This window comes from Miniopterus schreibersii (genome assembly GCF_964146895.1).
Source record: "Miniopterus schreibersii genome assembly, chromosome: 7".
Lineage (NCBI taxonomy): Eukaryota > Metazoa > Chordata > Mammalia > Chiroptera > Miniopteridae > Miniopterus > Miniopterus schreibersii.
Window position 1 is genome coordinate 12,176,806 of NC_138108.1, and position 14,041 is coordinate 12,190,846.

The 14,041-nt window shown below is 53.8% G+C and overlaps 3 protein-coding genes across 5 annotated transcripts in view; 1 reads left to right on the forward strand and 2 right to left on the reverse strand.

Moving 5' to 3' along the window:
• The window catches only part of PNKD (PNKD metallo-beta-lactamase domain containing), a 64,809-nt gene extending 62,689 nt beyond the window's left edge, over positions 1-2,120 (reverse strand). Inside the window, exons 1-2 of one of the 2 annotated variants that reach the window (XM_081141888.1) lie at positions 1,857-1,947; positions 923-1,091 (exon numbers count right to left, since the gene is read on the reverse strand). In XM_081141888.1, the coding sequence (XP_080998014.1) occupies positions 923-1,091; positions 1,857-1,923 (236 nt within the window). In that variant the 5' untranslated portion in view covers positions 1,924-1,947. Of the gene's footprint in view, positions 1-922; positions 1,092-1,856 lie in introns of both variants that reach the window. The other variant, XM_081141890.1, reaches the window with a different exon arrangement.
• Positions 2,121-2,284: 164 nt separating this feature from the next.
• Positions 2,285-7,600, forward strand: AAMP (angio associated migratory cell protein). 2 transcript variants are annotated; one of them, XM_081143525.1, is made up of 11 exons: positions 2,285-2,490; positions 2,947-3,102; positions 3,812-3,931; positions 4,431-4,570; positions 4,823-4,967; positions 5,252-5,335; positions 5,452-5,567; positions 5,721-5,824; positions 5,976-6,066; positions 6,256-6,410; positions 6,859-7,600. In XM_081143525.1, the coding sequence occupies exons 1-11, from the start codon at positions 2,370-2,372 to the stop codon at positions 6,932-6,934; spliced, it is 1,308 nt and encodes a 435-aa protein (XP_080999651.1). In that variant the 5' UTR covers positions 2,285-2,369; the 3' UTR covers positions 6,935-7,600. The 2 variants fall into 2 exon arrangements, with proteins under 2 accessions (XP_080999651.1, XP_080999650.1); XM_081143524.1 differs by having other exon boundaries at positions 2,289-2,490; positions 2,944-3,102.
• GPBAR1 (G protein-coupled bile acid receptor 1) lies at positions 7,580-10,545 on the reverse strand. The gene is made up of 2 exons (XM_081143526.1): positions 10,376-10,545; positions 7,580-8,758 (listed from the first exon to the last, which is right to left on the reverse strand). Exon 2 carries the CDS (start codon positions 8,711-8,713, stop codon positions 7,721-7,723), a length of 993 nt encoding a protein of 330 aa, XP_080999652.1. The 5' UTR covers positions 8,714-8,758; positions 10,376-10,545; the 3' UTR covers positions 7,580-7,720.
• Between the last annotated feature and the right edge of the window lie 3,496 nt (positions 10,546-14,041).

The following is a 14,041-nucleotide window of genomic DNA, read 5'->3' on the forward strand; positions in this document are numbered from 1 at the left end:
GTAAGAATCCCAGCTCTGAACCTGTTCTCTCATCTGTGAAATGGGGATGTAATACTTATCACAAATACTAAAACCTTACACTGTAAAGTCCTGGAACACCTAAGGTGCTGAAAAAAATGGTAATTTTCCACCCTGGCTGGTGTTGCTCAGTTGGTTGGGTGTCGTCCCATGCACCGAAAATTTGGTGGTTCGATTCCCAGTCAGGGCACATACCCAGGTTGCAGGCTTGCTTCCGCATATCGATGTTTCTCCCTCTTTCTCAAAAAATCTTTTTATTTTTTATTTTTAATATGTCTTTATTGATTTCAGAGAGAGGAAGGGAGAGGGAGAGAGAAACATCAATGGTGAGAGTCATTGATTGGCTGCCTCTTGCACGCCCCCTACTGGGGATGGAGCCCGAAATCCGGGCATGTGCTCTGACCAGGAATGGAACCACCATCTCGTGGATCATAGGTCAATGCTCAACCACTGAGCCAGGCTTTCTCAAAAAATCTTAAAAAAAAAAAGATTTAGTTCTGCTAAGTTACCTTTAAAAAAAAAGTAATTTTCCCCTCCTTTTCCTTTAATATTGAACAATAATATGTATTAAGGTCAAAGTCAAATCTGAATAACAATGTACTAAACACCTAGGTGAAACCTCAATTGGGTCTCACCCCAAGTTCCCAAAAGAAGATGAGGCCAGGGAACCAAATACAAATCAGATTAGCTCAGCTTACTCCAGAGAAAACTCACTGCCTCTCCAATTCCACATACTTCTCCCCATCCCCTGCTCCATTCCTCTGAGATTCCAATTCCAGTCCTTGCACCCAGCAATTCTGTCCCCACAATCCTGGATTCAGCTTACCACCTGAAGAAGTTTCTGGGTTCCGCCCTCCCCTGGTGCCACTCCCTATCAGTGGGCAAAGGGTTAGTTAAAACTCACCAGGCTACTCCCACAGCTTTCATGGGGTTCTTGCCCCTCTTTCTGGGAATGTATTCCAGCTCAGGAGATAGGGGCTCAGGCTCTTCCTTGCACTCTGGGGAGCTGTGGCTTTGCAGTGCCCGGGTCCTGTTCTGGGAAGCTTTGTTAGCTGTGGCTCCTGAGAGAATCCCTGTGGAGAGAGAATATGAAGGTCAGTAAGAGGATGAGGTGAAAGCCTGGAAAGGAGTGGTTGAGACCTGAGGAAGGGAAGTGACTGCAGTATGTTGTAACAAGTGCCAGGGAGAATCCAAAGGGAAATGGGAAAATCGCCATTGAGGTGACACCTTTGGAAGCCACCCCCACGTCACTGTGGGCTCATCACCCTGGTGCCAGGAGAGCGAGCCTCACTGTTCTTCATCTCCTCAGAAGACTGGATGGAAGGACTGCAGTGGGACTCGCAAGAGACGTATGAAGGCAATCCGCGAAAATGTTTTCAAACCGCAGAATGTTAGCCCTGGAAGGGAGCTTAAAGGTGGTCTACTCCGTCTCCTTGTTTTACAGAAGAGGAAACTGAAGCCCAGAGAGACGAACTGCTTCTCCCAAGGTCAAACTGCTAATTATCCGGGGCTAGAACCCAAGGATCCAGAAGCTCAGGGCTCTTTCCTCTGCACTGCGGTGAGTGTGAAACACCTGGAGCGCGGGAGCCTAAAAGGCTTCCTTGGGACTCCTTCTCGCAGCAAGGACCCAGAAGTGTTGTGTAACCCGACGGCAGAGGGATGGACTGGGTGACCTCTAGAGACCACCTCATAGTCCCTAAACTCTTTAAGATCCTGCAGAAGGATGCGAGCAGGAAATCGACAGCCCTGACGTCCTGCTATCGCCGGGCGGGATGTTAAAAAAAAAAAAGGGGGGGGATCCCCTGCAGTCCTGTCCTCCCCGGGGTCCCTCTCCTTACCCCGGAGGACGCGGGCATTCCTCGCCCCCCGGCCCTTCAGCGCCGTAGCAGCTACCACCGCCGCCATGTTCAGATCCCACCCCCCTACACCGCGGTCCCCGTCGGGAATTGTAGTTTGCGTAAGGGGCCTCCCCCGCTCCTTCCGTCCCGCCTACAGATCAGAAACTACATCTCCCAAAAGCCCTCGGAGCGGACCAGGCTAAACTACTCTTCCCAGGAGAGCCAGAGGCTCGCCCGCTCGCTTGTTTCCCTCCAGTCGGGGGCGGAGTCAGGTCGGGCGGAGTTTGTGTTCTCCCGCCACGCCCCGTTCCCTTTTCCCAACTCTGCTCTGTGATTGGTGGTTAAGCTGTCAACCCCTTTTCCTATTGGCCAAGTGGCCGTCGCTCTTCCTTCCGGAGAGTCTCTTACGCCTATTTCCTCCCGGGGAGGAGGGGCCCGAGTTCCGCGTCGTCGCGCAGCGCTGACTCTGGGAGGCGTTTGGGCCCAGAGAAGTGGATCTGCTGCTTTCGCCGCATGGAATCCGAATCGGAAAGCGGGGCTGCCGCTGACACCCCCCCACTGGAGACTCTAAGCTTCCATGGTGATGAAGAGATTATCGAGGTGGTAGAACTGGATCCCGGTCCGCCGGACCCGGGTGAGAATTGCCGGTTCTCAGGCCATGGGACAGGAGGCGCTCACCCCTGGCCTATGACCCCAGCTTCTCCCCCCTCCCCTCTACACCCTACCGGTCATTCCTACCGACTTCCTTCGCCCTTCCCCCCTTCTCCCACCCCCACACTTAGTTTTCAGGCCTGGCCGGGGTGGGGGTTCCCCTGACGTCTCCTCCGGCCCTTCCCCTCACACACCCCCTTCCCATCATCCCCTCGGTCCTCCCTTTCCACACAGTCTCTGGCCAACCCCAGGTAGTGAGACCTCTCCTGTCCTCTGTCACATTCGCCTCCTCGATGCCGCTTCTGGCCCCCCTTCATCTCATTCGTCTGACCTCACTCTCTTGCCACATGACCCACCCCAGCCCCAGGCCTCCCCACACTTGTCTTCATCCCTCGTACCGCCTGCTGAGCCCCATTTTTTAACCCTCTTCCCAAAGCAGATGATCTAGCCCAGGAGATGGAAGACGTGGACTTTGAGGAAGAGGAGGAAGAGGAAGAGGGCAATGAGGAGGGCTGGGTTCTGGAACCCCAGGAAGGGGTGGTTGGCAGCATGGAGGGCCCAGACGATAGCGAGGTCACCTTTGCATTGCATTCAGGTAGGTCTCTGAGCAGATCCATCATAAACTCATGCCAGGCAGGCATTTGAGCATGGCACATTCGCTGTGTACTGAGCATTTTGAGGGACAGAGAGAGGAAACTGCTGGCCTTGCTCTGGAGGAACTCACAGGTAGAGGGCAGTGTGATGGACCGGAGGAGAGCTTGACTCCTGGAGTCAGTTGAGAAACCTGTTCAAGTCTTACCTTTGCTACTTACCAATTTATGATTTTTATTAATCTCCCTGGGTCTTAGTTTTCTTTTAAAAAGTTACTTTAGCTTAAGTTATGTGTTATAGTATCTTTCTGGGCATATTTTATATAATCCTCAAATAGTAGCTCTTAATCAGTAATCAGTAAAACAATGTTTTCCTCCCTCTGTTTGTACCCAGCCTGTGGCATCCCATGCTGAGAGCTGTAAGCTCTGCACATATACCCTCCTGTTGTCCATGGCATCAGTGTGGGGTGGTAAAGGGTGCAGCACCATAGGGGGATCTACCCTGGAGAAGGACTTGGAGCTTGGCAAGCTTGGGGAGGGATTTCTCCAACAATCTGATGCTTGAAACTTAAAAGAACTTGGATGCATCCTTCTTTTCCAGGAGGAAAGATGTGTTGCTTTGGGTAGAAGGGGATGGGCTTCCTGCAGGTCCCAGAGGACAGAACCCTAGGTGGGAGCCCCATCCCCTTACTTGTGAAATATCTCTTGGGACAGCATCTGTGTTTTGTGTGAGCCTGGACCCCAAGACCAATACCTTGGCAGTGACAGGAGGTGAAGATGACAAAGCCTTCGTATGGAGGCTCAGCGATGGGGAGCTGCTCTTTGAGTGTGCAGGTGAGGTGGCCCAGGTGAAGTTGTGTCCCTTTGGGACTCTTTGGGAGTTAGTCTGCAGTGGTTGTGCATCCAACAGCCATTTATTGACCCCCATTTTGCCAGCTCTATGGACTGGCAAAGAAGACTGAGGACTCCAAGAAGAATAGAGTATTCTGTCGTGAACATAGCGGAGGGAGGCACTAATGGGCAAGGGAGTCTGGGAAAGGCTTGAGAAGAGGAGACACAGGCTGATGTAGGAGTATTTGGAAAGAGGGAAGGATGTGGGTATTCCAGGCAGAGGACAGAAGGGTAAGACATAGACCTGGGCTATACGTGGTTGAGTGGAGGACCAGCAGTGTCTGCGTGGAGAGACCTGGGTGTGTTGGTTCCTGCAATCACAGTGAGTTCTGCTGGGATCTGCCCTTTTTCTCCCAGCTGGTCCTTTAAGAGGTCAGATATCTGGGCCATGTGCCCCCAGCACTAGGTGCCCTGACATTCTCTTTCTGCTTTTTTTTTGAAGGCCATAAGGACTCTGTGACTTGTGCTGGTTTCAGCCATGACTCTACCCTAGTGGCCACAGGGGACATGAGTGGCCTCTTGAAAGTGTGGCAGGTGGACACCAAGGAGGAGGTCTGGTCCTTTGAAGCAGGAGATCTGGAGGTGAGATCATTAGAGGGGTTCAACTCAGAGGGCCTTGGGTAGTGGGTGAGAGCTGGGGGTTCAGCCCCACCTTTACCAGACCAAGCCATCTCTGAGCCAGTACACTCTCAAGTACAACAAGAAAGTCTGTGTCCATTATCTAGAGTGTCCCCGCTGACTCAGAAGCAGGGGAAGCTTGGTGGGGCTCATAAGGCCGGTTCCTAGTTGGGATGGGGTGATGGACCTCCCTGATGACCCTTCTTCTCTGTCCAGTGGATGGAGTGGCACCCTCGGGCACCTGTCCTGCTGGCAGGCACTGCTGATGGCAACACCTGGATGTGGAAGGTCCCGAATGGTGACTGCAAGACCTTCCAGGGTCCCAACTGCCCAGCTACCTGTGGCAGAGTCCTCCCTGATGGTGAGAGAAGCTTCCCTGAGGGTCCTTTCTTGAATGCAGAGAGGTCTGATGCAGGGTTATACGCCGGAGCCCACAAACTCTGAGCCTGTTCTCAGCACTGACCTCATAGGCCCCAGATCAGACAGCTCCCTCTTTTCCACCCTGAACTGGGTTTCTTCTGCTGGGCCCTGGGGCAGTGTCTGTTCCCTCACTTTCTTGTCTCCCTCTCTTCCCCCTGCCCCCCCCTCCCAATTCCCTTGTTGGGTGTTTCTTTGAGTGTGCTGTCTGTGCCTCCGGCCCTTTAGGGAAGAGAGCTGTGGTCGGCTACGAAGATGGCACTATCCGGATTTGGGACCTGAAGCAGGGAAACCCTATCCACGTACTAAAAGGTATCAAAGTTGGGGGAAGTGTTATTCTGGGCCTTTGTGGGGGAGGGGCTAAGACCTGGGACAGTACTCAGAGGGGACAGGGTGAAGTCCGACTTATCCCCCTTGCTCCATCCTAGGGACTGAGGGTCACCAGGGCCCTCTGACCTGTGTTGCCACCAACCAGGATGGCAGCCTGATCCTAACGGGCTCCGTGGATTGCCAGGCCAAGTTGGTCAGTGCCACCACTGGCAAGGTGAGTAGGACTGGAAGCCTAGCTGTGGAGCCTTCTGCTTTCTGCATCTTTTCCCCTTTCTTCTTTGCTCGGCCTCCCTGCCTCACTGCCTTCCTTCTCTATTAGAGGACCAAGTTTCCAGGCCCTTCTCTGATCCTTTCCTCTGGCTCATAGGTGGTGGGTGTTTTCAGGCCTGAGACTGTGGCCTCCCAGCCCAACCTGGGAGAAGGGGAGGAGAGCGAGTCCAACTCAGTGGAATCCTTGGGCTTCTGCAGTGTGTGAGTGTGAGCAGAGGCCTTGGGCTAGAGACAGCCTGGAGATGAGAGGGACTGAGCTTGGGGAGGGGCCTGGGCCGGGGGACTAGGAAGGAGTGAAGGACACTTGCGCCCACGTCCCTCTGTGAGCTTTGTGGTGCTCTCCTCTACCCAGGATGCCTCTGGCAGCTGTTGGCTACCTGGATGGGACCTTGGCCATCTATGACCTGTCTACGCAGACCCTCAGGCACCAGTGTCAGCACCAGGTACAGGCAGCCATGGCCGTAGGGAAGTCTAGGCCTCTTGGAGCATCTACCCCAGACCTGGCTTCTGCTTGGTCTTTTCTATGGCCCATGTTCCCACCCTCCCTCCCTCTCTCCATGAGAGTTGGGAGCAAATGCCTCTCACCTCTCTGCCCCTGACCTCCACCTTGCCTCTGTCACACCCTGGTGCAGTCGGGTATCGTGCAGCTGCTGTGGGAGGCAGGCACCGCCGTGGTTTACACTTGCAGCCTGGATGGCATCGTGCGCCTCTGGGACGCTCGGACTGGCCGTCTGCTCACTGACTACCGGGGTCACACAGCTGAGATCCTGGACTTTGCCCTCAGCAAGTAAGTGAATTGGGAAAGGGCTGGGGGGGTCTCTGTATCTGGAAGGTGGGACTAGCATGTGGAGGGCCACAGGGACCCAGGGGTCTGGGAGGGGATTCCTGAGGGAAGCTGGGGGACCCCAGGCCTGGTTGTGGCTTGTGAGGCAGGCATGCTGGGAAGCCTGAGGGAGTCGCTACTTCTGGTTGACAGTGACTTGCAGGGTCTCACGTCAGTCCTGGGGCTGAGGGGCTGGGACTACTTCCCCTGTGCCGTGGCTCTCCTCTCATTCCCTTGCTTATTTGATTGCTGGCGTCAAGTGGGCTCACTCGACATGGGCATGTCAGCCCAGTGCTAGGCACTGAGGGTGTAGAATTAGGGTACTGGAGGTGGCCACCCAGGGGCCCCTGGATCGTGGGCTTGGGCCGGCCCCAAGGACCCCGTCCCTTCAACCCATGCTTTCTGTCCACAGAGATGCCTCCCTGGTGGTGACCACATCAGGAGACCACAAAGCAAAAGTATTTTGTGTCCAGAGACCTGACCGCTAGTGGCTGCAGCCTCTGCTTTGTGTCTGGTGTTGAGGTGAAGGGAGACCCCTCACCAGCAGAGGCAGGAGGGTACGAGGGAAGAAGATGGGAGGGGCCTCGGACTACTTTCCAACCCCTTCACACCGACTTGCCCCCCTCTGTCCCTTTCTTCTCTTAAGAGACCCACCCCTAGGGTCCTTCCTCCCTCCCCCAGACCTGGGGGGGTCCCTCAGAGGGAGGTTCAGGCCTCTTTCTCTTTCACTTTCATTTGTGGGTGTGAGTCTTGGGGTGCCTATTTGTATGTGGGGAGTAGGTGTTTGAGGTGCCCGTTCTTTCCCTTCCCAAGTCTCTGGGGGTGGAAAGGAGGAAGAGAGATTAGTTACAGATTTTAAAAATGTAAATAAAATATACTTCCCAGAGACAATGTCTGTGGATTTTGTGGTGGCTGGGCCTGAGGAAGAACAGTGAGGGGCATATCAGGGTGAGACCTCCCCACATCTGCTGGACTTCGGCACTCAGCCCGCCCTCTGCCAGTGGTACCACCTCACCTAGAATTGCTGCTCTGTCCAGAGTTGGAATCTCCCTTGCTGTCCGTCTGGCTTTAGGTTCTTTCCACAGCTGCTCCACCTGCCTCTCCCTTTCTGCAATATGGAATGAGATGCTAATAAACTGCGCCAGAGGAGCTTTATTTGACCAGGGTGTGGTAAAAAGGGTCGGGGTCTCTGATCCAGAGGTGTGCGGACACGGACAAGCCTGGTAGCTGAGATGGATGGATGCTTCTAGGAGGAGTGAGCAGAGGCTCTTCCCCTAGTTCAAGTCCAGGTCCATGCTGCTTTGGCTGCTGGTGCGGTAGGCAGTGCTGGGGCCAGGACGGCCCCGGGAGGCTCTTCCTCGCAGCACCTGTAGCCACCTTCGGGCAGCCGCCCTCCAGGGAGCTGTGTAGCGCTGGTCACCCAGCCCCATGGCCACAGGCACGGCTGCTGCACTGGCACTGCCCAGTGAAACAAGGGACAACAGAGTTCCAGGCCCCAGTGGTGGGCGCTGCTCATAGGCCAGCACCGAGAGGAGCAGGGTAGCCACGTAGGGTCCCCAGCATAGCCCGAAGAGCAGTGTGGCTCCAGCCTGCGCCCTCGCTTGCCTCCAGGTAAGGGCCCGGGCCAGGGCTGAGGGCGCCCCTCTGCGCACTGCCCGCTCCAGCCGGCGGATGTCCTGCAGCTGGCGGTGGGCAGTGAGCAATACACGGACAGAGAGAAGGGCTGCAGCACCCACGGCAGGCAGCAGCAGCCCATAGACTTCAAGGTAGAGGTAGGGGGCTGGGAAGACAGTCTGGGAGCTGCAGTTGGCACCAGGAGCCCAGTGGTTCCACCCCAGAGCAGGCAGGCTGGTGAAGAGCAGGGGGCCGGCCCAGGTGAGGAACAGGGCCAGCCGAGTGCTCCCAGGAGTCCGGAGAGGCCGCAGCACTGCCATGTAGCGCTCCCCGTGCACCAGCAGCAGGTTGGCAAGCAGGGAGAGGAAGGAGAAGTTGGGAGCTAAGTAGAGGAAGAGACAGGACCAGTAGCCTCGGCGGCTCTGGCTCCACAGGCCTGGCAGTGTGGGCAGTGCCAGCCCTGTGAGCAGCCCAGCGAGCAGCAGGCTCAGGAAGAAGCAGCCAGCAGGCAGGCTGCGCAGGCGCCGGTCCCCAGCAATGCCCAGGGCCAGGAGCAGGTTGGCCACGACGATGAGGCTTGCCAGGACCAGGGAGAGCCCAAAGGCCCCCACAGGAACAGTGTTGGCCACCTCCCTGGTGCTGTTGGGTGTCATCTTGGGCCCGGGGACGGGGGAGACCTGGAGCAACGGCTGGCATGCCTGGACAGAGGACGGGGTGGCCAGAGTTAGGGTGGGGCTGCAGGTCACTGTCCTCGGGGGATGCACATTAATCTAGAGGTTGCAGCCCAATGCACTGTAGGCTATATATACTTTTTTCCCCCCAATTAATGGCCAATTAAAATTTACATTAAAATTTCTATTTTTTTACTTCTCTTAAGAAATCAGTTGTGGTAACACATGTCCTATATGGTAGCAACCAAGTGGAGTGGAGTGGTGGCTCCCTTCAGACAGGCGCTCACAGGCCGCTTCACCCATTTCCAATACCTGCTTGGTCCCCCTTAAGCAGCTGTGTTTATGCCTGTTTGGACTGAAAGGTGGACCCATCCAGCCCGAAAGCATCTTGTCCATCCCTGCCTCCACCTTGCGAGGCCTCTAAGCCAAAGGGAGGACAGGAAACGGCTGGTGTGTAGTGGTCCTCTGGCCAGCAAAAGTTGACAGCCTCTTTGGGGCTGGGACCAGGTGCTAGGAGTGGATGCTGAGATGAAGGAGAGGGGTCCCTGTCTTCAGATGCTCAAAGCCTGGTTGGTACCAGAGCATTAAGGATTGGGGGTTGGAGTGAGGCAGAGGCAGGGCTCACTGAGCATTAGAGTTAGTGATGAGGCCAGGGCAAGGGTGGCAGCAAGCGGGATGCCCTGTCCCTTGCACCCCCTTCCCCCATCCACCCTTGTGGCCAGTTGGTTACAGATCAGTGAGCAGCCTCTGGGTAGGATTTCCAGCCCATAAACTTGACTCATCCACACCACACTAGCAACAGGTCCCTTCCTGGGAACTGGAGGAGAGAGAGGAGTTGCTGGGGGCGGGGGGTGTGGTGGAGGGATTGGCAGTGAATGTGGAGATGCCAGCAGCAAGGAGGACACCCCTCTATACCCTAGGGCTGAAGCTGGCCCCAGAGGAGAGGGAAGAAGAGCTGCTGGACAGGGCCTGGCCTCTCTGTGACTCTGATCTGTCCCTGTCCTTTCCTTCACTTGGCTCCTTGTTCTCCGTCCTCCAGTGCCCTGGCCCCACTGCCACATCAGGGAACGGGGAGGGGTCCTGGACCCTATGGGAACTCCTGCTTTTGTCAACAGTGGAGCAGCTGCTGTTGCCAGGATTAAAGTCAATAAGGAAAAGATTCCTACTGCCCCCTCCCCCAGGTGGGAAGATCAGAGGGCCCACAGCCACCCTGAGCTCGGGACAAGCTGCCCCGTCAATTCCCCCCAGGGCCCCCAAGCTCAACCTCCAAGCTGCTGCACCCTTTCCCCCTCCCCCGTTTTCTCTTCCTCAATCTTCCCCAGTGCCTCCCCTCTCAGGACATCTTTCCTTCTTAGCAGCCCTCCAGTTTCTGTTCCCCTTTGTCCCTGGTAGTCAACTTTATTAAACCCCACAAGACCTCATGGTTCCTTCAGACCTGACCTCTGTATTCTGGGCTGGAGCTTCAGCACTCCCCTGGAGTGAGTCCCCTACCCCACCTCCACCAGAGCACAAGAAAGGCAGGGTCAGCCCCCAGGGGCGACTTCCCAGTGGTGTGTGGGTAGTGTGACCCCAGTGGCTCTGGTGGCAATGGCCTCTCAGGATCTGGGCTGAGGTCTCCGGGTGGGGAGGGGTGTAGCTACTCACATGGCAGTTGGAGACAGGTGTTGCTTGCCCGGCCTGGGCTTTCCTCTGAGTGTCAGGGAGCTGCTGCAGCCAGCCCTGCAGGGCTTCTGGATGTCCTGGCCTGGGAGAGCATGGTGCCTTTACTCTGTGTGACAGCAGGGCCCCAGGCTCTTGGCGGCCCAGGCTCTGCCCCTGCCTGGGTTCCAGAGGAATGGAACTGAGGCCGGCGGGGCTTAGCCTGGCCCCGCCTCTGAGGGTGGGACCTGGCACACCCTGGCTATAGCAACTGGGAGGCCTTCCTCCCTCTCTTGCTGTACCAGAGTTTCCCCCTTTCCAACCACTGGCCATAGATTGTCACTTAGGTGGTAGGTCCTCCCTCATGTCACTGGAGACCTCTCCCCTGCTACTGGCTAGCTAATCTGAGAAATGCATTTCAGTTAATAAATAATGATTTCTTCTACCCCTCCCCACTTTCCACTCCAGCTAATCCATTTACACTTTATGAGCCTTATACCCCTGAGTGGCCAACCAGCTGACGGCACATTGAGCTCCATAATTCTGCCTGTCTGCCAAAGAGGAGTGTGTGCGCAATGGTGGCAGTGGGGGTGGGGTGAGGGTGGGGTTTGAGGATCTTCACTGCCCCCCCCCCATTTTATTGCCTGATGGACCTTTCAGTTTATAAAGCAAGCCTTGACTTCTAGAATCTGGAATCATTCCCCACTTTTCTCAATTACTTTGTGAGTTGAGTTCTGGGCTATGAGGAACAAATGGCTCTGGGGGTGTGATCTTGGGCAAGCTGCCTCTGGGCCTCAATTTTCCCACCTGTAAAACGGGAAGAAAGCAAGCTACGCTCAGGGCTGTTGTGGAAAATGTTATGGGTCCTGGCCAGGTAGCTCAGTTGGTTAGAGCACTGTCTGATATGCCAAGGTTGTGGGTTCGATTTCTGGTTAGGGCACATGCAAGAAGCAACCAATGAATGCATAAATAAGTGGAATGAATCAATGTTTCTCTCCCCCCTTCCTTTCTCTCAAAAAAACTCAATAAAAAAAAAGAAAATGTTATGAGGTAACATATATAACTGATTAGATCCCAGTGCCTGACATTACTGAGTGGGGGAGGGGTCTCAACACATGACTCCTCTCCTTCCTCTTCCATGATAATTAAGAGGCACAAGCCAGTGTTAGAATCAGAAAACCTGGCTTTGGATCTCAGAATCCTGGCTGAGATCCTATTTTTTTTAGCTGTATGAATTTGGGCAAGTAACTAAAGTTCACTTGCCTTAGTTTCCTCATCTGTAAAATGGGGCTCATACTGTACTTATCTGTTGAGACTAAATGAGATAATGGGATAAAAACTTAGATTAGTGCTTGGCACATAAGCACTCAATGAAAGGTACTTGTTATTAACATTATTAGGATTTCTGTCCTCCTCTGCATGTCCCTTCCCTCCAGCCAATCCTCCCCTCTAAGAAAGAACTCCCCTGAGAAAGGCAGATAGCCTATGAAAAGCAAGAGGCCAATGACGCTTTTGCTCCACAGGGAAACTGAGGAAACTAGGTTTAGTCATGTGCCGCTTAACAGGGATACATTCTGAGAAATGCGTTGTTAGATTCGTTGTTGTAGGAACATCATAGAATGTACTTACACAAACCTATATGGTACAGCCTACTACTCACCTAGGGTTAGTATAGCCTATAGTACAGCCTAGAGCTCTGTACGGGAGGAAAAATAATTTTCCCTCTACCCTTCTGGGTTCTTGGCTGAGACATTCCTGTAATAAGAGACAGATTAACAGGAGAAAAACAAACACAAGTTTGATAACAGGCATACCTACTGTACACATGGGAGCTACCCAGGGAAACTGAGTAACTCACCAAAATGCCTGAAGCCAACACCTTAAATACCATCTGCAGATTAAGACAAAAGATGTTGGGTGTGGGGGGAAGGTGCAGTAAACAAGGGGTAAGGTTATTATACAGATTTAAGTCATGGTCTTCTACACTGTAAGACCTTCTAGAGATAAGGTCATTCTCCTCTTCCGGGTAGACACTGAGAGTGAGGGAGACACTCTTACAAATGGAAATTTTCCTTACAAGCACAATTATCTCTTACAAAGAGTAACTTCTACTTGGTTTTCAGAGCTTCTTCCAAGTTGGAGAGTTTCTTAAAATTAACCAGCCTAAAATAATCCTTATGCTAAAGAGATGTATTTGGGGTGACAAATTCTGTTCCCTTACATCTCCCAGGCTATAAACCAGAACAGCATGTTACTGTTCTGGATACTGTAGGCAATTGTAACACAATGGTAAGTATTTGTGTAATGCGTTTTGCTACATCACTAGAAGATAGGAATTTTACATCTGCATAATCCTATGGGACCATGGTCCCATATGCAGACTTTCAATGACCAAAATGTCTTTTTTTTTTTAAATGCTTTTATTGATTCCAGAGAGAGAGGAAGGGAGAGAGGAACATTGATGCAACAGAGAAACAACATTGGTTGCCTCCTGCATGCACCCTGATGGGCCAAACTCCCAACCTGGGCATATGCCATGACCTGGAATTGAACTGGAGACCCTTTGATACACTGGACAACACTCAACAGAGCCACACCAACCAGGGCCAAAATGTCTTTTTGTAGTGCATGACTGTACAGTGACAGGAAGGGCAAGTTTAGGGCTAGAAAGCCAAGAGTGTTGTGCCCCCATTTCTACATTGTATCAAGGGTGGCTTTGGGGTGAGGGAGAGAAGCCAGTTATACTCCCTAAGACCTGAAATGGGAGGGAACGGGCTAAAACTGCAGCAAGAAAGCTGGAGGTGAGACATTAAGAAACACTTCCTTGCTCAAGAGCACAAGTGGATGGAGCAAGGGGACTTTGGGGCTTTCTGGGGGAGACCAGGGTTGAAGGGTTGGAGGATCCTGGAAAGGCAGGACTTCTGTTGGGACGAAAAGTGTGTAGAGGAAAGCATCTCGCCTGAAACCCATCCTCAAGGGAGCTGGTGGGCGGAGGACACTGGGTTCCAGCAGATGGTCCTCAGCCCCACGCTGTCAGGCAGAAGTCAGAGGCTCTGGGAGAGTTCATCCTGGAGTCTGGATAGAAGTGGGTGTGGGGCCCCTCGGATATTGGACTGCCAGGAATAAACAGACCTCCTTCTGTTCCCAGCCCTGGCCTCCTCCCTGAGGGATCCAGGATGTCTGTGTTTCTTCTTTGCTGCTCTGTCTAAACACTGTGTGTGGGATGACGTGTGAACGGGGACAGTTTAGGCGGTGGGAGCTGGGAAGCCTGGGTTCTGTTCCGCTTGCTCTGCCATTTCTTCCTTACTGGATCATCCAGTTCCTTTCTGCTCCCCCATCAATCCCTGGGACTGACTCATATGCCTTGACTCCTTTGCCCAAAGGAGAACCCTGGTGCAGGCAGTTTGCAGATGCTCCATACAGCTAACTGAAGGCTCTAGCACTCCAGACCCACCGGTTAAGGGTCTGCATCATGGTGCCCAACCCAGACTCTGGCAGGGAACCCTTCTGGCCTCCTTCGCCCATTCCATTCTCTTGGGTATATGAGTTTCTCTGTGTCTGGGTGTGGTATGTGAGGGCTGGAGGTACTAACTGGATGAGTGGAGGCAACAGGGCACTGGGGCTTCTTGGACCCTGCCTGGTCTTCTTAAGCCAAAGTTTGACTATTCACTC

What these genes read in the sequence shown, in the direction of transcription:
- GPBAR1 (XM_081143526.1), bottom strand. Translation starts at nt 8,713, where the DNA reads ATGACACCCAACAGCACCAGGGAGGTGGCCAACACTGTTCCTGTGGGG.
- AAMP (XM_081143524.1), top strand. Translation starts at nt 2,370, where the DNA reads ATGGAATCCGAATCGGAAAGCGGGGCTGCCGCTGACACCCCCCCACTG. An exon ending in CACCTTTGCATTGCATTCAG is followed by an intron (nt 3,103 to 3,811) that starts GTAGGTCTCTGA and finishes CTCTTGGGACAG; the next exon opens with CATCTGTGTTTTGTGTGAGC. An exon ending in CTGGACTTTGCCCTCAGCAA is followed by an intron (nt 6,411 to 6,858) that starts GTAAGTGAATTG and finishes TTCTGTCCACAG; the next exon opens with AGATGCCTCCCTGGTGGTGA.